We start from the raw sequence: 25,654 nt of genomic DNA, 5'->3' as shown, positions 1-25,654 counted from the left end.
CATAGGGAGAGCGTAAATGCTGTCACGCTGCTGGTCTGACAGCCATTCATAAAGCCAAGATTCTCCGGTGAGGAAACGCTGCTAATTGGGGGTGGAATTAGCAATAACTTTTTGAATTGACCTCTTCAAATGAACTTGTTTACTGGATTTATCACAAAGAAGGGAAATGGGAGGATCCTCTTTGTTGTGCTGGAGAATAAATTGGAGATGTCCTTCAAAACACAATGGCTGGAGCCTGGGAGCCCTGCCTCCTGTTGCTGCTCCATAGACATGTTTCTTGGAGCACAGAAGATTCTCAAGGGTTCTTCTTGCTTTCTGCTATTGTACAAATTCTTTTTGAAAAAGATCAATAGCTAAGGGAATCCTTGGGAAATGTGAATGTATACGAATGAGTGAGTCCAGAGGAGATGCAGCGTTAAGGGAACTGGCTAACAAATTTATCAGACCGCTGTTGGGTTGTTTTGTTTTTTTGAAAGCCACAGGGAATTGGCAAAAGCAACTCTTCCAAGAGGAACCTAGCACGATCCTGGCAATTAGCCTATCTTCTATCCCCAGGAAAATAACAAAATCTGATATTAAGAAAATTGCTAAATACCTTAGGCCAAATCCCAGGTATTTCAATGGGAATTTTGACCGAATGAAAAAGGAATGAGCCTTTGGCTCCTAGGGGATAACAGAACCATGAGCAATAGGCAGCCTGGGTGAAGTCAATAGGGCCAAGATTTCACCCAATATGCTTATAATGACTCGATCCTGCAAAGACTTAAGGAGGAACTCCCGAGATCTAATCCCGCCTCTGCTACTCACTTGTTCTGTGGCCTTGGGCAAGTCCTTTCTCCTCTCTGTAGTTCAACTTCCCCTCCTGTAAAATGGGGGTGATGACAGCTCCCTCTGGGAATGAATTAATGTCCGTAAAGCATATGGAAGGTGTAAAATGCTATGCTATGTATGTGGTGAATATTGTTAGTGGGAGTCTGCAGTGCATCAATGGGGCATCCTGGAGACCCCTGGACATGTTGTGTGACAGTTGCTTTATGATATAGACAGATCGATACTGTGGTAAAACGGAGCCTAAACAATCAGCCTAAAGGGAACAGAAGAGCGAAGCCAATGTGTGCCGGGGGACGCACCTCTACCCTGTTTAAGACCAATCCCAAGCCTGTGGTGAAGTTTGGCTACCTAGAGCATACGCAGCCCCAGCATACCACAGTTGCTGATGAGGCCACCCATCGTATAGCCAAGACCTGCACTGCATTTGCAATGCTGTCACACCACCTACGGAACGATAGGGGTGATGAAATTAGCACTAATCGAAATATCTGTCGGGCAGTCGGGCTGACAGTGCTTCTGTAGGGTTGTGAGACATGGACAACGTATGGTTGCTGCGTTAGGAAACCTGTCCGTTCCATAGGCGCTGTCTTAGGTGTGTTTTGCATAGTCAAATGGTGGGACAAGATTCCCAATATGAAAATCCTTAATTGTCACCGGATGTCTTGCTTTCAAAGCATGCTCTTTAAAGCTCAGCTGCGTTAGCCTTAGCATCTCATTCATGCGGCCAATTCAAAGCTACCCTAACCCTCTGTGGTCAGCTAAAGAGAGGCACCTGTTCTTTATGGTGGCTGGTAGAAACGCTCTAAAGACACACTGAAGTCAAATTTGAAAGCATGTGTCAGAGCTGGGCCATGGGTGGCCAGCGTGTGCTAATCAGGGACCAAGTTGTGATCAGGAGACCTGTGGCGGAGTCGAGAATGATCCAGGTCAGGATAGCAGGAAGTCAGGGGCAGGCACCAAGTTGCAGGCAGGAGGTAAATAGCGGAGTCAGGGATGAACCGGGGTCAGGAGCTGGAGTCACAGTAAGGCAAGGTCTGGAGAAGAAGCAAGCAGGCAATCTGCATCATTGCTCAAACAGCTCCCTGTGATGGCTTCCGGGTTTATAGACTGGCATGGGCCAATCAGTGTGCTGGGGAGGAGGGCGCCACTCAGTCCCCACTGGGTGGTATTTCCTGCAGTGCCTAGCTTCACAGGGCTCCCCAACGGAAACCGAGCTTGAGCACCCGGTGGCGATGCAGAGGCATCCGCGACAGTGGCCCAGCACCTTCATGGTCCCTGGTTCTAGCCCCTCAGGTGCCTACAAGCACGTGTCACTGACGTGCCACAGCCCCCACCAGAACAAAGTGGCGGCCGATTTGTCACATCACTGTTAACCACTTAGAAGCGAGGCTCATTCACAGCTTATGTGAGCAGCGCGAAGCAAGGATGCATCAGCCTGCAATGGTCATGGACTGTCTTGTCTGTCCCACATGTAACTGGGTTTGCAGTTCTTGCCTGGGTCTGACCACACATGTGCAGGTTCACCTGTTCTGTTTGCCAAGTCCTTGTAGCGTCTCATCAACATGAAACTCGGTCATCATCAGTCGGAGCCCCCTGAATGGACGCTGCAGGTGGTCCATGTGACTGGAGTAGAAGAGTGAGATGGGAGGGCTGAGGTCCCTTCATAGGTTGTCCATGGTCTCCTGCATAAAGCAAGGGACTGGAAGGTGCACTAGAACCCGGGGCTCCCTGGGCTGCCATGGTCTAGTGGTTAGAACAGGGTACGAGGGGGCAGGAGACTGCAGTTCTGCTCCTTAGTGGTACATGCTGGTCATAGCAAGAGAGAGAGCACATGGCTCATGATTCTCAAGTCCTGGCTCTGCCAACAACTGAACCCAACCATGCCTTGGTTTCCCCCACGGTATAATGGAGAATACTTTTGTCTTGGTTGCTCCTTTCGTTTCCTTACCTAGTAATAATAGCTACTGTAGACCTGGTCGATCCTTGTTGTGTCTTGCCCCACTAGCCCTTGGTTGGGGGCGGGGAGGTGTTTTGGAGGGGCACTGGAGCTGTGTTTCCCCATGGCTGTGACTCCTCCTCTTCCAGTCTTCTCCCTCTCTGCCTGGTGGAGGCAGGGGCTGCAGGTTAACACGTGGGATGACAGCGAATTTGAGAGCTGTTAGAAGAGGCTAGTTCCCATTGTCTCCAGTTCACTCCGGAACAAAATGAGCCAGCCCTGACGAGGAAGGAGCTGTTAGCATCTTTAATGTGGGGAATCCAGCGGCAAGGAAACAGAAGTCTCCTGGTAGCTGGGCTGGGAAGAAAGAGACGTTTGCTGATGAGCTGGCGCATGCTGGGGATCAATGGCTGACCCTAGCAGGGCTTTTTTGGAGAGGGGCCTGAAGCTATGTTTGCAGCAGATAATGAGTTTTCCTATGTTCAGTCACACACTGGAAGCGAAGGCAAAGGGACACAGGGAGGAAGCAGCCAAGTGCTGTGGCTAGGGGAAGGCAGAGCTTTCTGCACTGTTGGAAGGCAGCTCTAAGTTACAAGCCTGCAACACCTCTCAGCTGAGGATCTTGCAGGCAGGTGGATGTCAGTATCATCCCCATTTTACAGAAGAGGCACAGAGAGGGTTAAGTGACCTGCTCAAGGCCACACAGCAAGTCAGTGACAGTGCTGGGGGGAAAACCCAGGAGTCTGAGTCTTCTGCCTGTCCTAGCCACATGCGCTCTGAACTGGTGATGCAGACCATGTGTGCATCCTCGCTACACCCTGGGAGGTGCGGCAGGGCTGTTATCCCCATTGTACAGATGGGGAACTGAGGCACAGAGAGACTTGCCCAAGATTCCCTATGGCAGATCAGGGAATTGAACCCTGGTCTCCCAGACAAGTGCTTGGACCCATCGTTCCCCTTTAGTCTTCTACGTGTACCACTAGGAAATGATCTAATGCTGTGATGCTTACATTGGAGACCCAGAGAGCAGGAGTGTCTCAAACCTGGGCTGACAGAGATGAATTAATGGAGAGCATCAATTGAATTGAAGGAGAGCGTGCATCAAAGTGAATAAGAACGTGAGGCAGATAACCTTTGGTTGCCTCTTCCCCTCCCCCCCCCGAACCCCCCAGCACACTCGATCTAATTGTGTATTGAGCGAGATGAATGGGACAAGGAGATTAAAACACAGGTGACTGGTGCACAAAAGCCAGTGTGGGCTGTGTGAGGCTGATCAGTGTATTGATTTATGCTGCGCGTCTTGGAGCTTGAGGGCGGAAGGGTGTTGTCCTGTTGCTCCGTCCCATCCCATGCCTGGCTCTCTCAAGGTCAGGCATCCAGGGGCATGGTGCTGCATGGGGAAAGGGAAACGGGTTATTTCCTTTGTCTTCCTGGAACTCAGGGAAAGACAAGTAGGTGGGTGGGTGGGGGTGGGGAGGGGTGATTCTTCTCTGGGTTTGTTCTTGGATTAAATGACCTCTGTCTCCGCACAAGGTCATCTGCTCCTGCCGCTCTCTGGCCTGGGCTGTGACACATGGATGGGCTTCGCTTCTGAAGTGCAACGTCCTCACTGCCCCGTGCAGTCTCCCATCACACACAGGAGCAAAGACTAGAAGGTTGAGGGTAAAGGCAGGCTCTCATTTCACACAGACCTTGTCAAGATCAAAAGCCTGCCTCCACATTGCTGGCCCTCCCTGCTTCAAACACACACCTGGATTTCTGCCAAAACCAGGCCTGGCGTCGGTGGGCCTTGGACCCCGGCCTTCCCAGCTTGTGCACACAAGAGGTACGCAAGAGATTTTAATTGCCTTGCCATGCTCTGGCCTCTCTCCCTGGCCTGACCTCTTTGCATCAGCACTGAGCAAAGGCCCACTTTGAAGCTGCCTCTTCAGCAGAGGAGCTGCTAATTAGGCCCTGTCCTGCTGGGTGTGTGAAGTGACTTGGTTCACTCCAGCCAGGCAGGCTAATAAACAAGAGCTGGATTCTCCTCCTGGCTAGGAGGTTCCAGGCCGGGGTCTATCAGAGCCCAATGGCCGTGTTTGGTAGTTGGTTGTTAGTATTGAAACCCGTTAGCCTGGCACGTGACCACTAGCCATGAGGAGAAAGAGACTGTTCTACTCTTTTGAGTTCAGCAGAGAGAGGGCGACTCCGGGGGAGCTCCAAGGCCGTGGCTGGGCATTGATTTCTATCCGAGCTCAGAGTCCAGTTTGCTGCTCGGTGGCAAGTTCAGGGCCCTGAACGGTGGCTTCCCCTGCAGCCCGGGCGGATTGGGAGGAGAGCAAATGGCGGAGGGTCTGACACCCTGCAGCAGACTCCTCCGAAGTGGGGGCGGCTGCAGCTGAGGCTTCCAAAACTTGTTTGACTCGTGACTTACTTTTTTTTTTTTTTTGGCCTGTTTTAAGATGTCCAGGTTAGGCCTTGTCCACTACACCCGCTACCCCGTTGGGCGGTCCCGTGACCAGGCGCTAGCTCCCTGCTGTAGTTAAAATATCGTCAGTCTTACAGCACTGTGAGGATGGACCTTTGAGCTGTGTTCCCAAGCTTTGCTGCGGCTCTGCTGAGTTCTAAGGCCCCGATTGTGAGAGACACAGACCCAGGGAGTGGGGCCCCAAATGCCTATAAGCCAGCTTTTGTGCCTTACAAATTCTGGCCTTAGGCAGGTGCTTGCCCAGCCCCCAGCATAAATTAGAGCAGCTTCGGGGGCTACCTGAACTTGTGGTGACTTTGAACAGGCCACCGTGGGCTACTCTGCCTATAAGAGCTGGACCTGAGAATGCTTTGGTCATATTCCTCCCCTTATATATCCCAGTAAACCAAGATGTAGGCGCATTCCAGCTGCTCTGTATCTGCCTGGGAATCCCCCCTACCCCACCACCACCTCTGGTGGCTGGTTAAACCAACTGTGCGGCCCCTAAATGGCAGCTCAGCTAAGGGGCTACAGCAGAGCCCAGAATTGGGGGCCTAAGCGTATAGTCCTGTTTATACCACCAGACTTGGTTGAGGGGCCCCGTGTCCTAACCCGGGCCCCGGACACCACAGCTAGCCTATGGGACCTGTGCATGCAGCTGAAAGCTAAAGTTCCACAAGTGGAATGAGTTTGGGAGGTCTTAGCCACACCGGCCCTGCTTTTGTTGGCGGGACCCTGCTGGAGTGCAGTGACTCGGCCCTTTGCTTTGAATGGATCCCCTAGCAGCGAATGGCAGGCGGTTGCAGTGCAGATGGAATCTCCTCCCTGGACCCTTGTCTTAGGGCAGGAAGATGCTGAATTCACGATGTTTCCTTGAGATGGGACTAAAATCTGTTCCCCGTGGCTCCCCATACATTAGAAGGGTAAGCGTGTTCCCAGAGCACAGCCGTGCACCAGCTGCAGCCTTCCTTTTCTTTGTGTCTGTAATATTGACGTGGTGCTTGGTGCAGGCTGGCTCAGAAACCCCTTCCTCACCAGCACCACTGCTTTTGCCTCCTCAAATCCTCCTTGTTCTCAAGGACGTCGGTGCCCCCAAAACATCTGCTGCAGGATCGTGGAGAAGGAAGATTTAAGGGGGTTGGAGTGGGGGTGTGTGTGTGTGTGAGAGAGAGAGACTTAAAATTCACCCCTTCGTGCTTTCTTGTGTTTTATTGCTACAGTCCCCTCAGCCCCAGTTGCACCAGGGAATGCAGGAATATTTATTAGAGGTATTACAGTAGTACCTAGAGGCCCTGTTGCGCCAGGCACTGTACGACCTCAGAGTAAGGAGCAGCCGCCGCCCTGGAGAGCTTACTGTCTACATAACCCAGCCAGGTAACAGGTGGAGGAAGGATGGATTATCTCCCCCATTTTACAGCTGGGGCATTGAGGCATTGGTTAGGCTAAGTGACTTGCCCGAGGTCACAGAGGGATTCTGTGGCAGAGCAGGCAAATGAAGCCAGGATCTGTTTGTCAGAGTGGCTGAGCACCCTTTCCTCCTACTGACAGCAGGCCTGGGATGGCTCCAGCTGGGCACCCAGAATCAGAGGCTAGTTCAGTATGTTTGGGCCTTAATGACTTTCCTGAAATTTCACAGCAGGCCAGAGCCGGGAACAGAACCATGCTCTCCAGACTGCCCTTGTTCCTGTGTCACGGCTGCTCTCGGGCTTGGGCCATGACGATGCAGGAGCAGGCAGACTGCGCTGGACCCCATGGAGGAAGCAGCCAGCCCCAGTGGGGCCCTGAGGTGCCTACACGGCCGCTCCTGTGGGGAGAGATGTAGAGGATTTAAACTGACCCCATGAATGGGCTGTAGGAGGAGAGAGCAGCCTGGTATACAGGCGGGTGTAGCAGCGCGGGCAGCCCCTGAACAACGCAGCCCTATGATAGACCGCTGCCTCTGTGCTAAAGCCACCCACCCAGCGGCCTGCCTCTCCTGCAGCTCACCAGTCAGGCCCTGTGATAGCCACCCCGTAGGGAGGCCATTCGATGGGGGCACAGCAGTGCCATTAAGTGGCCACTCACCAACTCCACCAGTTGCCTGGCAGCATCTCCCCAGTCAGCAGAAAACCTGTCCGGCTCGGCCACGAATGGCTTCGTTTCCCAGCTTGGCCTTTTAATACCATTCTGCCCCTGCAGGCTGTGTAGACAGCGAGTCCTGTTTGAAGGTTGCAGGGCAGGGGGAGGCCAGGCTGGGCTGGGGCTCCATCCTGAAGCCCTCTGCTGGCTCCATCCTGTGCAATTCTACACCCACATGGAGGGAAGGCGTGTCTGTCAGCCATGCCTGCCTTGCGTGGTGGCCTATGCTCTGTACAAGAGGAGTGTTTTGTGCCAATCGTTAATGCCAGGCATTGCTGCGTGCTGATCATTGGCAGAATAGGCAGCAGGCATGCTGGTTTCCCCAACGCTGCCCTGGGGTGAGAAGCTAGACTAGCCTCCAGCCCCTTGGTCGGAGGCTGTCCGTTCCCCTTTGGTCCATCTGGCACTGACGTACACCCTCTCGCAGGTGCCCTGGTATTGCCCCTCCCTGGCACACTCCATACTAGCCAGTTCTGGGACCTGACCCTCCCGTAGGGCAGGGGCTGAGGACATTCGTTCCTCTCCATTCCCTGCTGTCTGTGGCTCCCGGGCAGCAAGACCAGCCCATAGTCTGCGGTGAGGGCTACCCACGGACAATGAGATTCTTTACTGGCACCCGGCCCCTGCGGTATGAGCCACTTGAGCCATGTCCGTGAACCACTGAGTCTAGCCCATGGGGAAGAATGGGGCAGGGCATGTTAAGGAGGTGGGAGGGAGGCAGCTGCTGGCAATTCGGGATTCCTTTTGATGCATCCCAGCTTGAGGTTCGGGGGATGGCTCTGGCCATGTGTTTCCATGGGGATGCCATTCACCTCCTGTCTCAAACCTCTGCTTTCTAATCATATTTTCCCCTGGTTGAATTATTCACTGAGTCACCCCCCGTCCCCCTCCCCAAGCTGGGGGGCCTGGAGGTGGCCAGGTCATTGCATGGGTTCTCGCCTCGGCCACATTTCACTCTGGACTATTGTCTCCCACTGAGTGCTCCATAAAGCAGTGGTCTCCAAACTTTTTGGCTCTCGCACCCCCAGGGTAAAGACGGGAAGACCTGCCGCAGATGCGCTGCTGATGGAAGAAGAACGGAAGACCTGCCGCAGACGCCGCCGGAGGGGAACACCAGCCGTGGACGGGCAGAGCTGCTGCCGAAGAAAAGAAACAGCGGAGTGCCGTCTGGCACCCCTTGGGATCATCTTGCGCACCCCCTGGGGTGTGTGCACCCCAGTTTGGAGACCACTGCCACAAAGTCAGTGGCCAGAGGCCGCTGGCAGAGATGCAGTGATCAGTTCCACACCCCAGGGCACCCCGTAAGGTGCTGGGCTCTTGTGCCGCTGGCATGGATAGGGGTTTATTGCTGCCTGAGTTTCACAAAGAAAGGTACTGGCCAGTGGGCTGAATCAAAGTGCAGTGCTGCTCCCGGGGTAGCCCAGCTAACCCCGCAGTGCCTGAGCAGAGCACTCCAGCACCTGGTAATGGAGGGGCGGGAGTGCAGTCTTGTAATTAGGGCACAAGACAGGGACTCTGGGCGCTCTGCTCTGCCACAGCCTCCCTGTGTGACCCTGAACACATCGTTTGGTCTCCATTGCCCAGCTGGGCTGCTGCAGACTCACCATCTGTACAATGGGGATAATACGATTGCCTGTCTCCCACCCTTTGCTGAATTAATAATGAAAATGTTGTAGCCAAGCCCTGGCTATTAGAAACCAGGGTGACAGCGAACATGGGGCAGGCAGCCACATCTCCCCACTGTGGGGCTCTTACACCCTCTTCTGAGACATCTGCTACTGGCCGCTGTCACAGACCGGCCTCTGGATCAGATAACCGCTGGGTCTGATCCAGGCTGGCCCTCCCTGTGTCCTTTGTCTTCTCTGGCTAGACTGCTTGCACTTTGGGGCAGAGCCTCTCCCTCGGTGTATGTACAGCCCCTGGCACAGTGGGGCCCCACCCTCAGCAGGCAGCTACTGCAATACCAATAGAGAGAGTAGGTCAGGAGGCCTTTCAGTACCACGGTGCCTGGTTGTCCAGCCGTCCCAGGTCGGTAGTGGCTAAGTCTTGTCAGGGTGACTGCTCTGAGAGCTGTATGTGGACTGGTTGGGGAGCTCAGTCCAGCACCTGGTGGACAGCCGCCACCCACACAAATTCACCCCCACAACTGGAGCTAACTGGCAGCCTTGGGGAGAGGCCCAGGACTGATGGGGCCACGGAGTCGGAGCCCTCTCCGAGGCACAGTCCAGGCTGGAGAGGCATCCCCTGCTATCTGTGTGGATACGGGAGGTTTCCGTCTCCAGGGCCATCAGTCAAGCTCCCACCTCCAGCTCTAACACTCATGCTTGTTGCACTGGCTGTCAGAGGAAAGCGAGCTGCGCTCCACGCACTCATGCTGTGACCGAGGGATCCCTATGCTTTCCGCAGCCGGCATGTCTCTGCTCCGGAACGTGCGTGTCTGCATTCGGCCTGGCTGAGGGTTTCGTGCTGTGTCCTCCCATCGCTTGGAACGCTCAGTATGTTACCGGGGCTGGTCGAGGTGACGCTATCTGTGAGGACCCCTGAAGAAATCCAGCTGCTCTCTGAACCCATCTGCTGGAGCCGTGTGTGTAAGAGAAATCAGCACAAACTGCTGGTCACGTTCAGGCTCTGAGCCCTTGGGGCGAGCGGCTGTCTGTGCCGATGGCCAAATCTAATCCATCAGAGGCCTGGCTAAGCCACACGTCCAGCTGGGCCAGGGCACTGTTTCCAACAGGGACCTTACCAGCATCCCTGATTCTGGACAGTCCAAGGACACAGGCGGGAGTTCATCTGTTGGGTTGTGCTTTAATCATCCCTGGAGAGGGCCAGCTTGTAGCCAGGTGCCCTAGCACATTGGCAATGGAGGCCGTTGCCTCAAGCTGTGACTTCACAGCTCTCTCTTAACCCTTTGCTGTCACCTCGCTCACATCCAGCTTCCGTCCTTCCTTTAGGCCAAATGTGTGCCCCGCTCAAGCGGCAGGTTTCCTCCCACACTGGCCCTCGGTACACAGCAGCTGGTTAGGCAGGAATGAAACCCAGCACTCCTGCCTCTCAGTCCCATCCTCAGTCCACTCGACCACACGCAGCACCAGTAACTAGTGCTGTGTGCTTTGCTGCGGCCTGTTGGGCCAGTGTGATTTGTTCGTGGGGGGTGCGCTCCTTCAGACTGCAGTGTACCTAGTGTGGTCTCTTCACGCATTGACTGTTTTAGGCCCTGATCCTGCCCCTGTTAATGGGGAATTTTCCCGTTGGCTCCAGCTGGCGGTTTTAGCTGCACTGCAGCATGTGTAGAGATAACAGCTAGTTTTAATCAAGTCAGATCAAAGCTAGCTCGAGTAACAATAGCAGGGGCAGCTGCCCAGGCTCGCCTTGCCCGCCCGGCACCCTGGGTACATCACGCCTCCGGCTTGCAGCGTAGACACACCCTCAGGTCTCGGGGCCCTTCTGCGGGACGTCTGTAAATCAGTCTGAAGGAGAGCGGAACCATTTAAAACCAGTTTAAGCTCTCACATCATTAACAGCCTCCCTGAGCAGACTCCCGAGGTACAAATAAATACATTTTAATAGGAGGCACAGAGCAGAGAGCTGCTAATCTGCATTAATTCCTCTCCTGAGGCTTCAGCCGTAGAAATGAGCAATTCAATACAGATCAAATGCCCAGGACAGACTGGGGGAGATGGGTTCTGCAGAGGGCTGTGCACAGAAACCCCAGCAGGAAATCTGGGCTGCAGCAGCAGCGTTCGCTCGCTCTTGCTGCACGTCTGGTTGCTGGAGGACATTTTGTTAAGCACACGCTGCAGCTGAGGCTGATGATTGGATGCTGTGTGCTTTTGAAACATGGGGCGGGGGGTGCATGAGAGAGAGAGAGACTCACCCACGTTAGCTGGGGTTGTGTTGCCCCCTGAATTCTTTCTTCCCAGTAGTGCAAGTGTGTTCCCAAGAGAGCTGGGTTCTAGGCCCAGCTCTGGCAGTAGCCTGCTCAGTGACCTTGGGCAAGTCTGTTCTTGTTCCTGTGCCTCAGTTTCCCCTCCTGACCTTTGTCTATTTAGACTAAAGACTTTGTCTATTTAGACTATTTTTGTGGCAAGGACTGTCTCTTACTATGTGTACCTTCAGTGCCTGGTATAAGGGGGCCTTGATCTCAGCTGGGGCCTCGAGGGCTTACCATAATTGGCCAAGTGAAGCGCGATCCTACATTCAGCCGCAATGGGGTCAGTTTGGATGTAACAATAAGTTTTGAATGCTACAGCCAATCAATTGTAAGATTTCAGGGAACACGCTAGGCCTCAGTGAGCAGAACCCTGTTGAGTTTGATGCAAAATGGAAAAACCGGATGAAAGAAATGCGGGAGACACAGAGACACAGAGCCCCTGGCATCTGGTTAGCAGAGCTAGCAGCTTTAGCCAGGTCTGTAATTGTCTAGAAAGCAAAGAACCAGTTGATGGCACCGTTAACATCTTCCAGCATAACAAGACCCCCAGCCGACCCCTCAGCTAAGCTCTGCCCGTCATCCCAATAGGGTTAAAAATGTTGGCACCCTGAATGACTTATCTGCCAGACAGAAGGAAAAGAAATAAGAATGGTGGGGGGAAAGGGGAATCAGGGCCGCTTGCACTGGGCAGGAAATGGGGGACCCTGGTAGGGGGAGAGAGAAATGGGGGGGGTCACAGCCCCTGGCATGAGGGAGGAGGTGGGATGGAAGGGAGCTTGTGGGGGAATGGAGAGATCAAAGGAACCCTGATGTGGGCAGTGAGCTTGGCCTACAGAAGCAATGCAGCGTGCCACCGTCCGATGTAAAGATAGTTCCCAGGGGTGCAGATACTGGGGCGTTGGGGTTTGTAGAATTACTGGTGACAGCAGCAAGTTTGGAAAGACGTCCGTGCCCTGCCGTGCTGCAAACGCTATTGACCATGAGGGTGAGGCAGAGTCAGGAGCAGGTGGCAAGCCATCACTGTTGGGTCTAACACCTGTGTTGCCCTCTTCGTGTAGGTCCATATGTACAACCCGTATGATGACTATTACCAGACAGTTCCCTTGGACTCCCACCAGACCATGTACGTCAGCTCGGGATACTACGGCAACCAGTACGGAGGTATGTGTTTCCCCATCATGGCCTCCCCACAGCCCACACTGTTGGGGGGGCCCCAATGAGGCGGGGGGTTAGCAACCGGCCAGGATCCAGAGGGCTGCACTCAGCCTGCAGGAAACGGAGCAGATTTAGACACCCATGTTATTTACTTGACAGGTGTTCAGATTTCAACCTCTAGAGCGCAGGGCCCATTTACACCCCAGCCAGTCAAGCTACAGTATCATTCTTATTAATTTACTGAGGGTTTTGCTTATTTCTGTGCATAAAGCAGAAGAGGACGCTTAATTCCTTCAGGAAATACGTTTCTTGACTTTTTGTAACTCTAGGTAGAATTCAATTCTGTGCCTAGCTTCACCAGGAAAGGACAAAAGGTCACAGCTCATTAGTTACTTGGCATCATCTCTTAAAGCTAAAATGGGACAGTTTATAAAGAAGCCAATATTTTTTTTAATTTTAAAAATTAAATTCCTACGGTAGTCTAGCACTGGTCCAAATTGCATTGCACAGCAGCGCTGCTGCAGACTTCTGGGCCATTCCTGGAGTCATTTGCAAAACATTATATTCCCTTCACGTATTTAATGTAACATAAATGCATTGAATTTACTGCTTGCAAAAGGTGCTGGATGGACACTTCCTGCTTTTGAAAGGTGCTGAGATACCATGGTGGTGGACACCAGCATCAGAACCTCATTACAGTCCCTTCTGGCCTTAAAATCTATGGGGCCAGATTTTTAAAGGGATTTAGGCCCCTAGAGACGCAGGTAGAGGCCCATTGAACATCCTGCCAGGCTCCTCTCTGCATCGTTAGGCACCTAACTACCTTGGAAATCTGGCCCTATGAACCTAGACAGACAGGATTAGAGACTGATGCTCTCTGTCGTTTCCTAATGGGTAACAGCTGCTGCCTCACCCTGGCCCAATATCGACCATCTCATAGGAAGGGAGAGGAGTTCATTCTGCGTAGTCCTTGGCCTCTCTGCTCTGGCTGCCAACAGGGACACCAGTTAGTTCCAGGTGTGGACTGGACTGAGACCCAGCAAACGCAGTGCACAGAGGCCGCTGACTGGGCAAGGCTGTTCTTCAGTAGCTGGGTGGGTGCTGGATGTGGGGCTAGTGAGGCTGGATGGTACTGGCATGGGGACTAGTGCTGGGCAGGGGCTGAAAACTGAGGTGTATTGGTTCTGGGAGGGGGCTGGCTGGGGGGGCTGGGATGTGCCGGCCTTGGGTGGGTGGTCTGGGGTGGAGGGTGATGCTGGGGTTTTTATTGGCACTGGAAGTGGGGGCTGCCTGAGACTTACTGGTGCTGGATGGGGGTTTGTGTTTGTAGTCTGGGTTGGGGGGCTGGTTGAGGCAGAGAGGCTGGCTGGGGGGTTACTGGTGCTGAGAGGGGATTAGCTGGGGGGTTACTGGTGCTGGCTGAGGGTCTGGCTTGGGGGTTACTGGTGCTGGCTGAGGGGGATTGCTGCGGGGGTACTGGTGCTGGCTGAGGGGGATTGCTGGGGGGTACTGGTGCTGGCTGAGGGGGATTGCTGGGGGGGGTATTGGTGCTGAGAGGGGATTAGCTGGGGGGTTACTGGTGCTGGCTGAGGGGGATTGCTGGGGCGGGTACTGGTGCTGAGAGGGGATTAGCTGGGGGGTTACTGGTGCTGGCAGAGGGTCTGGCTTGGGGGTTACTGGTGCTGGGAATGTGGCCTGGGTTGGATGGCTGGTGCTGGCAGTGGAGACTGGCTGGGGAAGGAGTTAGTGATGCTAGGAGGGGGTTGCCCCAGAGTGTGACTGGTACTGGTAGGGGCAGCTGGATGGGGGGTTACTGGTGCTGGCAGTGAAGACTCGCTGAGGAGTTACAGATGCTGGATTTGGGGCTAGCTGGGGGGTGTTACTGGGGCTAGGGACTGGGCTGGGGATCGGGCTGAGGGATAATACTGGGGCTGGGGGGGGAATCCATCTGGGGGTGCTACTGGACCCGGGACAGGGGACCAGGATGGGGATGCTACTGGGGCTGGGACGGGGGATCGGGCTGGGGCTGGGGGTGTTACTGGGGCTGGGACGAGGGATCGGGCTGGGGCTGGGACGGGGGATCGGGCTGGGGGGGCGTGACTGGGGCTGGGATGGGGGAATCGGGTCGGGGGGTTGCTGGGGCTGGGACGGGGGATCGGGCTGGGATGGGGGATTGGGCTTGGAGGTGTTACTGAGTAGCTAAGCCAGAGAAGCAGGGATGTTCCATGGGATGTTGTTTCAGAATTAACCCCCTGCCAAGCAGTGGGCAGCTGCTGCTTTCTCTCCTCCAGGCTGAAGGGTCCCGGGATCCGCTGCCCTGGAGCCAGTGTGCTAGTCTGAGAGCAGAGGGAGGCTGTGGCTAGGACACATGACCGACTGGGGGCGGGCGGGGGGGTGTAGCAGCTTCCCATCAGAGCCTGAGCTTGTCAGACATTTACAGGAGCCAAATCCCTGGGTGCCCGGCTGCTCCCCATCCCGTTGAGCCACATCCCTAATGATAGGGTGACATCTGGTGGCACCAACCTGGAACTGCCCTGGCTGCACCCGCGACTTCGGAGCCAAGCTGTCACAGCCTGGATGCAGATGGGCTCTTGGCTCGCCACAGCAGTGCAGGGGGCCAGCCCTGAATGGCCTGGGACCTCTGGCAGGGGTGGATCTGCACAGGGCTCAGGCAGCCGTCCCTGTCCCTGTCCCTGCCGGAAGGAAGGATGCAGGCCCTGCAGTGGGAATATACATCAGAAATTAAATTAAAGCTGTTTCCTCATCTCTGGCAGGAACCTGGAGGTAGAGAGGCCGCATGCCCTGCCCCAGGGCGAGCCGCGCTCTGAAGCGCGGCATCTGTGCAGCTCAGAGGGGTGCTGTGTCACGGCAAGCCCAGGTCCTGCTTGGTCCTATCATGGGCATGTTAACCCGCTCGCCATCAGGGAATCTGGCCCCTGGCTTGCCCAGCTGGGAGATTCCAGACTCGCACCAGGTAGTACCTGAGCAGCGGACCCAGCCCTGGGGTGGTGCATGAGGCAACACAGCTGTACACACACAAGGCCCCGCGGAAGCTCAGAGCCAAGAGCTCCTTGCTTACGTCTCCTGGGCAGCTGGTTCCTGCAGAAAGTGCGTTTATGCTTTCCTGATTATTAGAGCAACTGGTTCACTTGATTGGCTTATTCAGAAGTGGAAGAGAGTCTTTGTTTTGTTCAAGGCTCAGTCACCATGGCTTGTGTGCGCTACCGCACCCTGCTGGGTGGAAACAAATACTGCACTGTGTGTCATAAGCCCTATATTGCTCACTGCTCCAGGAGATTGCCAGCTCAAGCAGGAAGGACACACCCCCACAGTTTAACTAGCCAAGCAAGCAATGCATCACGAACCCTGCCCAGGCTCTCATCAAATGCCCCAAAGCAGAACCCAGGTCTCCCCCTGTCCCCCAGCAGCTCAGATCACACCGTACCCTAGTGTTGAGAGCGAGAAGCAGCGCTCCCCAGGTCCTGGTGAAGTCCCTGCGTAAGCTCGGTGCTGCTGTAGGTTCACTCCTCTTGCACAGGGCTGCAGGAACAATGGTGTCCCTGGGCGCCCTCCTCCATGTTCACCCTGCATCTCCTTTTGTCTTTGCCCCTCAGCACCTGGAGTGACTCATGTGATTGTCCGCGAGGACCCCTACCGCGTGTCGGGAGACCAGATGGCTTTGGGCCTGCTGGCTGGTGCCGCCACCGGGGCTGCCCTGGGATCCTTCATGTGGATGCCGTGCTGGTTCTAGGAACTCGCTCGCCTGCAGGACGCCTCTGCACCAAGCGCTTGACCGAGAAGTTTGGGTTCCCTCCAGGAGGCCTGCGGGGCGATGCCCTATAACATAGATCGTTGTAAGGTTCCCCTCCCATCCCCAATGAGTCTGCACTTTGCTTGGCGTGCCTGACTAGGTGCATTGGTGGCATAAATTTTCCTTTGCCTCCTAACCCAGCAGTCATTAAATTTTCTGATCACTCAACACACTCCAGATGCCCCTGGCCCACACTGACCTAGGCACTGTGCCTGCCCAACCAGACCTTGACCAGGGCCAAGCAGAGAGCGCTGCAGAGACCTCCGGTACCTCCCAGTGTCGTCTCCTACTCCGAAATGACAGCTTCTGCTCCTGGCCCTCCTCTGAAGAGAGGGACAGAGGAGGTGAGCACGGAGCCAGATCCTTAGCTGGTGTAGGGGGATTTAATTCCACTGATGTCAGTACGGTGATGCTAGCTTACGCCAGCTGAGAATCCTGTCTCGATTGGCCCATAGGTTTCAGATCCCTGTAGCGTACAGGCCAGTGCTGTGTAAGTTGCAGATGTTTTATACGTTGCGTTTACAAGAAATCCTCCTTGGACTTAAATAGGAAGTAAAAGGAAACAGCCCCTTTCCTATGTAGCAGCCCCCCTCAGGTGTGTAACATATAGAACGTGTGCCCGACAAGCTGTGCAAAGGAAACACAGAAGTCATCCCATTGTGGGGAGAGGGGGCCAGGGTATTTTAGTTTAGACGTGATTATATGGTCCAGTGCACAGTGAAGAGCAATAGGCAAAGTCTACAGCGTATTTCATGCCACCTGTAAAACGTACTTGGACATGAGCCACGCGAATCCTTCTGTGTCATATTTACACCAGCGCATGTTGACGCTTACCCAGCCTCTGTTACACTCCACTCACCTATTAAAAAGATACGACTCACTCGCTAAGTGTATGACGCCCTCTGTCCTTCCCCCACGGTGCTTTGTGCTGGGGCTGGCCTGTTGGTTAGCGCCCAGTCCCTTCTTCCCCCTACGGTCTATCCCTCAGCCCCATCTCTTGCTCTCTGAGCTGCCGGGTCTGAGAATACCACCCCCAGGCGACAGGACAAGGGAGGTCTTTGTGGCAACCCTGCGGTGGACCCCCAAAGTGCTAGGCCATGAAGGGGATCGCTGCCACACAGGTCACTGCCAGCAGGGGGATTCGGGAGGAGCGTGAAGTTCAGCCCTTTCACGGGCTCATGGCCAATGCTCAGGCCATGCCAGGGCCCCATGCTGCTCAACTCTTACTCCCCCTTCAAGGCGGCAGGACAGTGAGTGAATAGGACGTGGCAGGCACAAGCCATGCCCTTCCCATTGGCCCGGTTCCAGCCACTTCTAGATGGTTTCTGCTTTTCACTACAGCCTGCACTGGGGGTGCCTGACTATACGGCCAATTCCACACGTGGCTGCTTGAGCCCCCAGACTGACCACCTGCTAGGAGCAATGCCCCTGGTTTGACCCCAGGACACGAAGAGGGAAAGCAGCTGCAGAATAGATTGGCCCAGGCTGGGATGAATGGGAGGAAGAAATTATACCTATTTTATGCCATGTGCAAGGGTGCCCATTCTCTGCCCACCCTTGCGAGTGGGTACACGCAAGGGTGGAGGGCAGTATGCCCAATCTGTGCCCAGTGGCAGAACTTGGTACATGCAAGGGTGAGGGGGGCAGTATGCCCATTCTGCAGCCATGGGCAGGAGTGGGTGTGCACAAGGGTGGGGGGGCAGTATGCCCATTCTGTGCCCACCTGTATTCCAAGAGGCAGGCAGACACCATGTAAATTGCTGAGGGAAAACAGGCTGTTTTCCCATCTCTCCTAGCAGATCTGTGGGTGGCAAGGGGCAGTTTTTACACCCCACAGGGTTTCTAGGAACCCAGTGCAATCCAGTAGCAGGCATTAACCCTAGCCGTTTCCCGGGCACTGTCTGGTACTGTGTTGTAACCCCCGTTGCTCACTGATATTGGCACGTCCAGAACCACCCAGGGTGGGGTCTGTGAAGCGTTCTGTGATGCCGCTGTACATCTGAAGCGCTGCAGAAATGAAACACGACCCTCTACTAACAGTGACGCCTGCAAACGCACCTCGCCCCTGTGTGGTTGGTGGCTTCAGCAGTGCTGATGCGTCTGGCCTGAGGCATTGCTCCCAGAGGGGGAGTTGTGTTATGAGTGTGGGGCTAAACCCCCAGTGGGATTCTATTTTAAAGAGCCCCTCTAAGGATATCAGGGATAACAGTGGAGACAGACCATGGGCCAGATTCTGACCTTGTTTGCCCCACTGTCAGACAGCAGCAGCAGCTCCATTGACTTCAAAGGCGTGACCTGGGTTTACCCTAGTGAAAGCTAAAGCATCACATGACCTTATCTTGTGTAGTGGAGAAAGGTGCCGGCCAGTAGCTCAGCACCGTTCTCGTTCAGCTGCAGTGAATGATTTCCCCAAGGATAACTGACAGAATTGTTTACAATTCAACAAGTGATTTCCTTATGTGCATTAGGTAAGAGTGCACCTGCAGACAGGGTTAAGGGGATGAGCAATCAGCCTTAGCCACACTGTCCATTTCAGAGACTGCGAGGTATTTACTGTGCTGCTAAAGGGACACAGAAAACATAAACCATGTACTTAAAGACAGCCCTTGTGTCTGTTACTAATAGCTTAGCTCAGTGGCAGCCAGGGGTACACGTACCCGTAGGAGTATGCAGAGATCGTCCAGGGGTACATCAACTCATCTAGTTACTTGCCTAATTTTACAACAGGCTACATAAAAATTACTCACGAAGTCCATACAAACTAAAATTTCATACAGACAAAATGCAACAATCAGCAATTGTTCAGTAACAGTGTGGCTGTGACATATGTATTTTTATGTCTGCTTGTGTAAGCAAGTAATTTTTAAGTAAGGTGAAATTTAGGGTAGGTAAGACAAATCAGACTCCTGAAAGGGGTACAGTAGTCTGGAAAGGTTGAAAGCCACTGGTTTAAGATGATTTAAATTGCAAGGCTGTTAAGACCCAATCCTGCTTTCGTCAGCAGTGCTGGTCTCCATCAGCTGACTCAGGCTTGCAGAGATGTAAAATCGCAGTGTAGACATTCAGGCTCGGGCAGGATCCTGGGCTCTGAGATGCCATGCAAGATGGGAGGATGTTTGCCCAACCTGGGCCCTGAAGCTGGGCTGGTCAGTTTCACATCGTGTTTCTGGTCACTTTCCCTTTCTGGTTGTCTTGCCCTAGCACAAAGCTGCGGTGCTGGGGTGCAAATGCTGCAGGGGACGGTTTCCATAAATAGGAGAAAACAATTCGGTCACATATAAAAAAAAAACCCTGAAAATGTTCCTGCTTATTCAGTTTTGTAACAAGCCCATTCAGATCCAATTGAAGGCTTCAATTCTAGCTCGACCTGCGCAATGGGGGCTAAGAGGGCACAGGGCACGGATTTTCCATTCTCCTCCCTTGCAGGTTACCAGCAGTATGTGGCCAGGGGCACCCTTGAGTCCAGAGGGTGGGGAATGGCTAGTGCTCCATGGCCTCAAGGGAGTGTGGCCAACTGGGTTGTGGGCATGGCAGCACCTGCAATCACTGGGTGGAAAGAGCAAAGTACTATCCTGCCTATATCTACCCTGTGCAGGGATAATGCCCCAGAGCATCGCTGCTTGGCTGGGCTGCTGGGGCTGCCTACTCAGCACTCCAGAGGAACAAGGGCACGGTTTGGCCCTAAAAGGAGTTGACAGCGACCCTGCTAAGTGTATTTGCTTCTGTGAATACTGGAGATGTGGTAGGAATGGGGGGAACCCTAACAACAGGCATGGGGGCTGACTGAGAACAGAAGAGGGGGTTTTGCTGTCTGTCTCCTGCGTTTGTTTGATGTAGCCACCAGCCATCCCCTCCAGCTGTCTTCTGACCTGGTTTGGTTCACATTGGTACAGTAGCTGTCCTTAACAGGAGGTTTTAGTGTTTTAATGCTAATATGTCAATGTTCCCTTGCCACTTTTGCTTTCTCTTTTTGTGTGCCGAGGAGCACAGTTTTGTTGTGTGACTGTTGCTATAAATCCACTAATGTAGATTTTGAAAATAAAGGCTATTTAGATCGAATAAAGGTGGTACTTCACTACTCTGTGTATAATCTGTTGCTTTCTTTCCCATATTTAGTGTCTAAGGGGTGGTAGCATTATGGTGAGTTACTAGCTGGTATCATTACAGGACGTCTTACAACTTCTGTTTGACTGAGCATGTAGGTGACTAGATCTTGGAAGCATGCTTATGGCTAGCAGTGAGGCAGTTCAGAGCTGAGTCTATGGTCAATAAAGCTGAACTCGCTCCGACTGAAATCATTTCTTAACCTGTAGGCAGAAACTCAGCTATGCTCCTGTAAGCAAATCAAAAATACTACATGGCTTCAGAAGCCCCATAAAGAGCAGGGCACTGGAATCCGCTGTAGCCAAGCTGCCCAGGATGAACTGGGGAAGTATGCACCCCACGGGGGAGTGGATGGAATTGAAGCTTGCAGAACTCCTTTAGGAAAATGCTACTCTCTGCTAATCTGGCTTGGAGAGAGAGGGAGAGGCATTTCTAATACTTGGTATGAATGGGTCAAAGCCCTGCCTCATCCTCAACAGAGCACACTGTCCCCAAAACAGCACCCATGCTCATCCCCCGCCTGCTTCAATGGTAACTCAAGACCAGTGAGCTTCAGCATAGGCTCCCTCCGTGAGCTTGCCTGCCTCGAAGGGTTCATCCAGGACCTGCCCAGGCCCAGCTCCTGCTCTCTAGAGAGCGCGCCTACATCCATGAAATGCTGGGGGAGTTAAACTCCAAGTCAGTAGAGCACCAGTAACGTGTGGCAGGGCTGTTTAGCGGAAGAGCTGGTTCCGTTCAGATGGCTAACTCATCTGAAGAGATGAGGGCATCTCAGCAAGGGGGTCTCAACTTGGAGGTTGTGAACAGATGTTGGGGTCATGACCTCCCCCCGCCCTCTCCGTATTGCTGGGGGATGGCAGGGGGTCCAGGCTGGAAAAGGTTGAGAACTACACTTGATCTTACGACAGGTTGGAGGAAGGCTATTAATGTTACTGCCTTCGCGCTCCCCCCCGGGCAGAAAGCATTTGAGAGCGTAGTAGTCCTCAGTAGGACTTAGGCACATGCTGAAGTGCTGTTCTGCATAGGGACACTTGTCTGATTCAGGGCCATAGTTTGTCTGACAACCATTCGGTAAATGCAGCTGCTGCCCATAGGAAATACCCGCACAAGGTAAAATGAGGCACGGACCGCTCAAGAGAGTCATCCAAGGTCACACAATAAGCCAGCAGGCAGATTGGGTAGACCCTGGGCATGCTGACCCCGGCCCCACCTGCTCTCCCTCACATAGTTACATCCTTAAGTATCTACCCAGCTGCGTCTCTCTCCACTCACCCCCCCATACCCATCTTCATACGTGGTTGGACAGGTGAAAGGCTTGGAGCTACTGGCTCAGCTTCCTCCTTGGGTGCCATTCCACTGGCTCCCCTGCATAGCTTTGCCCCGTCACTTCAGCTGATGTGTAGGAAATTGACAGGCTGGTTTATTTGTTTCGATGGGGGCAGAAAGCAGAATGGGAACAGGCAGAGCAGACCCTGGGGAGGGAGGCTGAAGATCTTCTTGGCCTGCCTGTGATGAAAGCGCTGCTCACTGCAGCGAGAGACCACACGAATCAAAGGCTCAGAGACCGATGTTGCAGCTGCTCTTAGGGTTTAAGTATTCGGCCATCCGAAGCTGGTAGCTGCCAAACCTCAGCACAGTCAGAAGCTGCCACCTGCGTGTAATGGTAATAGCCTGTTTCTCAGCAGAGAGGAGGAGCTGGGATGGCTCTGCAGAGCCCACAGTGGGCTGGTTCCTGCTGCTTTGCCATGCCCCTCACTACCAACGCGTGAGCCCTGGAAGTGTGAGCAGGCTCTGAATGGAAGGTGAGCAGAACCCTGGGGCCTGGCTTTAGATTAGAAATCTCTGCTAAGAGCTGGTCCGGTGCTATGCACCTCTGCTGCAACAGGATGGCAATCGCTTTCCCAGACTTTGATCAGAGGGGGCCAGCTTTTGCAATTCAGGCATGAGAGAGATCAGGGCAAGCTTAGCGCAATACTTAGCTTAACTCTTACATAGCACTTTTCATCTGGCGGTCTCAGAGCGCTGTACAACGGAAGGTCAGCGTCATTGTCCCCATTTTACAGATGGGGAAAGAGAGGCACAGAGCAATGACATGTTCAAGGGCCATGAGAAACTAGGTCACTAAGGCATTGTCTAGGCTGGATATTTGCCCTGATGTCACCCATCAATGCAACTGTATCAGTGCTAATCCCCACCACAGACAGCTAAGCTATCACACTGATGGCTCTCCCCTACTGGGAACCGGGATAAGCTGTCTCATGGCTAATTGCCATGGAGGTTTGCATTGCCGCTAAGCAGAGGGATGAATCCAGGCAGGTTCCCATCTTAGTCCAGCCCTCGGATCATCATGATTCTTTACGATTACAGTCAGGTTCGGGGATACCCCTATGTGAGGTGCTGTACAGAGAGCTGGGCCATGCCCTTGGGAGCCTACACTGAGCAACAGAGACCACTGAGTGCTGCAAGGCAAAAGATACAAAAGCAAAGTGCTCAGGCTGGCGAGGGGCATGTGCCTTGTTAACTCCACCACAATTGAAAAAAAATAAAAACTATGTTGATTTCCTAGTCAAGGTACATTAGGCTGAGTGACCAAGTGATGTTCACGTCCTACCGTTTCCAGTTGGGCTCCCATCTAGTTTTTTCCCCACCCTGAACTCCCTCACTTTGCGATAAGAAAGGCAGGAAATCTCAAGATGGATAGAACCCTCTCCTTTAATCAGATTTAAAAGCCCCCTTATGCTAGGGTGACCAGATGCTATCTGGACACCCTCAGCCTTATGCAGGCTGTTCTTTAAAGTACACAGCTCAGCCAGCTTGGCCTATTAAAGAGCCGCTCTAACTCCCAGCAGTGCCCAGAATGAGCCTTGCTGTGTCTCTGGAATATCGGCAGATCTGTGCTACTTCAGAGGATATTTGATAGGGGTCCTTACAGAAAATACCTTGCCAGCTGCCTTCTCTTCATTATGGGGAGGGAGATGTCCTAGGGATGTAGGTTCCACGACCACCACTCCCAAGAGGAGGAGACGGGTGGTGGGGGTCGGGGACTCCCTCCTAAAGGGGATGGACTCCTCTACCTGCCGTCCAGACCGGGAAACTCGAGAAGTATGCTGCTTGCCTGGAGCTAGAATTCAGGATGTGACGGAGTGCCTGCCGAGACTGATCAAGCCCTCGGACCGCTACCCCTTCCTGCTTCTCCACATGGGCACCTATGATACTGCCAAGAATGACCTTGAGTGGGTTACTGCAGACTACGTGGCTCTGGGAAGAAGGATAAAGGAGTTTGAGGTGCAAGTTGTGTTCTCATCCATCCTCCCTGTTGAAGGAAAAGGCCCAGATAGGGACCATCGAACTGTGGAGGTAAATGCATGGTTACATAGGTGGTGTCGGAGAGAGGGCTTTGGATTCTTCGACCAGGGGATGTTGTTCCAGGAAGGAGGATTGCTAGGAAGAGATGGAATCCACCTAACGAAGAAAGGGAAGAGCATCTTCACAGGCAGGCTTGCTAACCTAGTGAGGAGGGCTTTAAACGAGGTTCGCTGGGGGTCAGTGACCTAAGACCTGAGGTAAGTGGGGATACCAGGACGAAACACAAGAAGGAGGGTGCAACAGGGAAAGCCTCCTGATTCATACTGAGAAAGTAGGACAATCAGCTAGTTATCTTAGGTGCCTGTACACGAATGCAAGAAGCCTGGGAAACAAGCAGGAGGATTGGAGGTCCTGGCACAGTCAAGGAACTATGATGTGATTGGAACAACAGAGACTTGGTGGGGAAACTCACATGACTGGAGCACTGTCATGAGTGGGTATAAACTGTTCAGGAAGGACAGGCAGGGAGAAAAGGTGGAGACATTGCACTGTATGTAAGGGAGCGGTATGATTGCTCAGAGCTCCAGTATGAAATGAGAAAAGCCTCTTGAGAGTCTTTGGGTTAAGTTTAGAGGCGAGAGCAACAAGGGTGATGTCGTGGTGGGTGTCTGCTATAGACCACCTGACCTGGAGGATGCGGTAGATGAGGCTTTATTCAGACAACTAACAAGTTTCCAGATCACAGGCCCTGGTTCTCATGGGGGACTTCAATCACCCTGACATCTGCTGGGAGAGCAATACAGCAGAGCACAGGCAATCCAGGAAGTTTTTGGAGAGTGTTGGGGACAACTTCCTGGTGCAAGTTCTGGAGGAACCAACTAGGGGCCATGCTCCTCTGGACCTGCTGCTCACAAACAGGGAAGAATTGGTAGGAGAAGTAGAAGTGGGTGGCAACCTGGGCAGCAGTGACCATGAGATGGTTGAGTTCAAAATCCTGACACAAGGAAGAAAGGAGAGCGGCAGAATATGGACCCTGGACTTCAGAAAAGCAGACTGACTCCCTCAGGGAACTGATGGACAGGATCCCCTTGGAGAATAACGTGAGGGGGAAAGGAGTCCAGGAGAGTTGGTTGTATTTTAAAGAAGCCTTATTGAGGGCACGGGAACAAACCATCCTGGTGTGCAGAAAGAATAGCAAATATGGCAAGTGACTAACTTGGCTTAACAGTGAAATCTTCGGTGAGCTTAAACTTAAAAAGGAAGCTTACAAGAAGTGGAAACTTGGACTGATGATTAGGGAGGAGTATAAAAATATTGCTCGAGCATGCAGGGGTGTAATCAGGAAGCCCAAAGCACAATTAGAGTTGCAGCTAGCAAGGGATGCGAAGGGTAACAAGAACGGTTTCTACAGGTATGTTAGCAACAAGAAGGTGGTCAGGGAAAGTGTGGGACCCTTATTGAATGGGGGAGGAAACCTAGTGACAGATGATGTAGAAAAAGCTGAAGTACTCAATGCTTTTTTTGCCTCTGTCTTCACAAACAAAAACACTCCCAGACTGCTGCACTGGGCAGCACAGCATGGGGAAGAGGTGAGCAGCCCTCAGTGGTGAAAGAACAGGTTAAGGACTATTTAGAAAAGCCGGACATGCACTCATCCATGGGGCCAGATGCAATTCATCTGAGGGTGCTGAAGTAGTTGGCTGATGTGATTGCAGAGCCATTGGCCATTATCTATGAAAACTCATGGCGATCGGGGGAGGTCCTGGACGACTGGAGAAAGGCTAATGTAGTGCCCATCTTTAGAAAGGGAAGGAGGAGAATCTGGGGAACTACAGACTGGTCAGCCTCACCTCAGTCCCTGAAAAAATCATGGAGCAGGTCCTCAAGGAATCTATTTTGAAGCACTTGGAGGAGAGGAAGGTGATCAGGAACAGTCAACATGGATTCACCAAGGGCAATTCATGCCTGACCAACCTGATTGCCTTCTATGATGAGATAACTGGCTCTGTGGATATG

General features: G+C 53.3%; 1 protein-coding gene across 5 annotated transcripts in view; it reads left to right on the top strand.

Annotated features, from left to right (window-relative positions):
* PLEKHB1 (pleckstrin homology domain containing B1) overlaps positions 1-17,116 on the top strand; it is a 35,811-nt gene extending 18,695 nt beyond the window's left edge. For all 5 annotated transcript variants that reach the window (XM_077838367.1, XM_077838531.1, XM_077838453.1 and 2 more), the window contains exons 6-7: positions 12,321-12,423; positions 16,032-17,116. In XM_077838367.1, the coding sequence (XP_077694493.1) occupies positions 12,321-12,423; positions 16,032-16,168 (240 nt within the window). In that variant the 3' untranslated portion in view covers positions 16,169-17,116. The remainder of the gene's footprint in view (positions 1-12,320; positions 12,424-16,031) is intronic.
* The last annotated feature ends 8,538 nt before the right edge of the window (positions 17,117-25,654 follow it).

The sequence above is a fragment of the Eretmochelys imbricata genome, chromosome 1 (genome assembly GCF_965152235.1).
Source record: "Eretmochelys imbricata isolate rEreImb1 chromosome 1, rEreImb1.hap1, whole genome shotgun sequence".
Classification (NCBI taxonomy): Eukaryota; Metazoa; Chordata; order Testudines; family Cheloniidae; genus Eretmochelys; species Eretmochelys imbricata.
The sequence above is the reverse complement of the archived record's forward strand: the minus strand, read 5'-3'. Positions and strand labels throughout refer to the sequence as shown.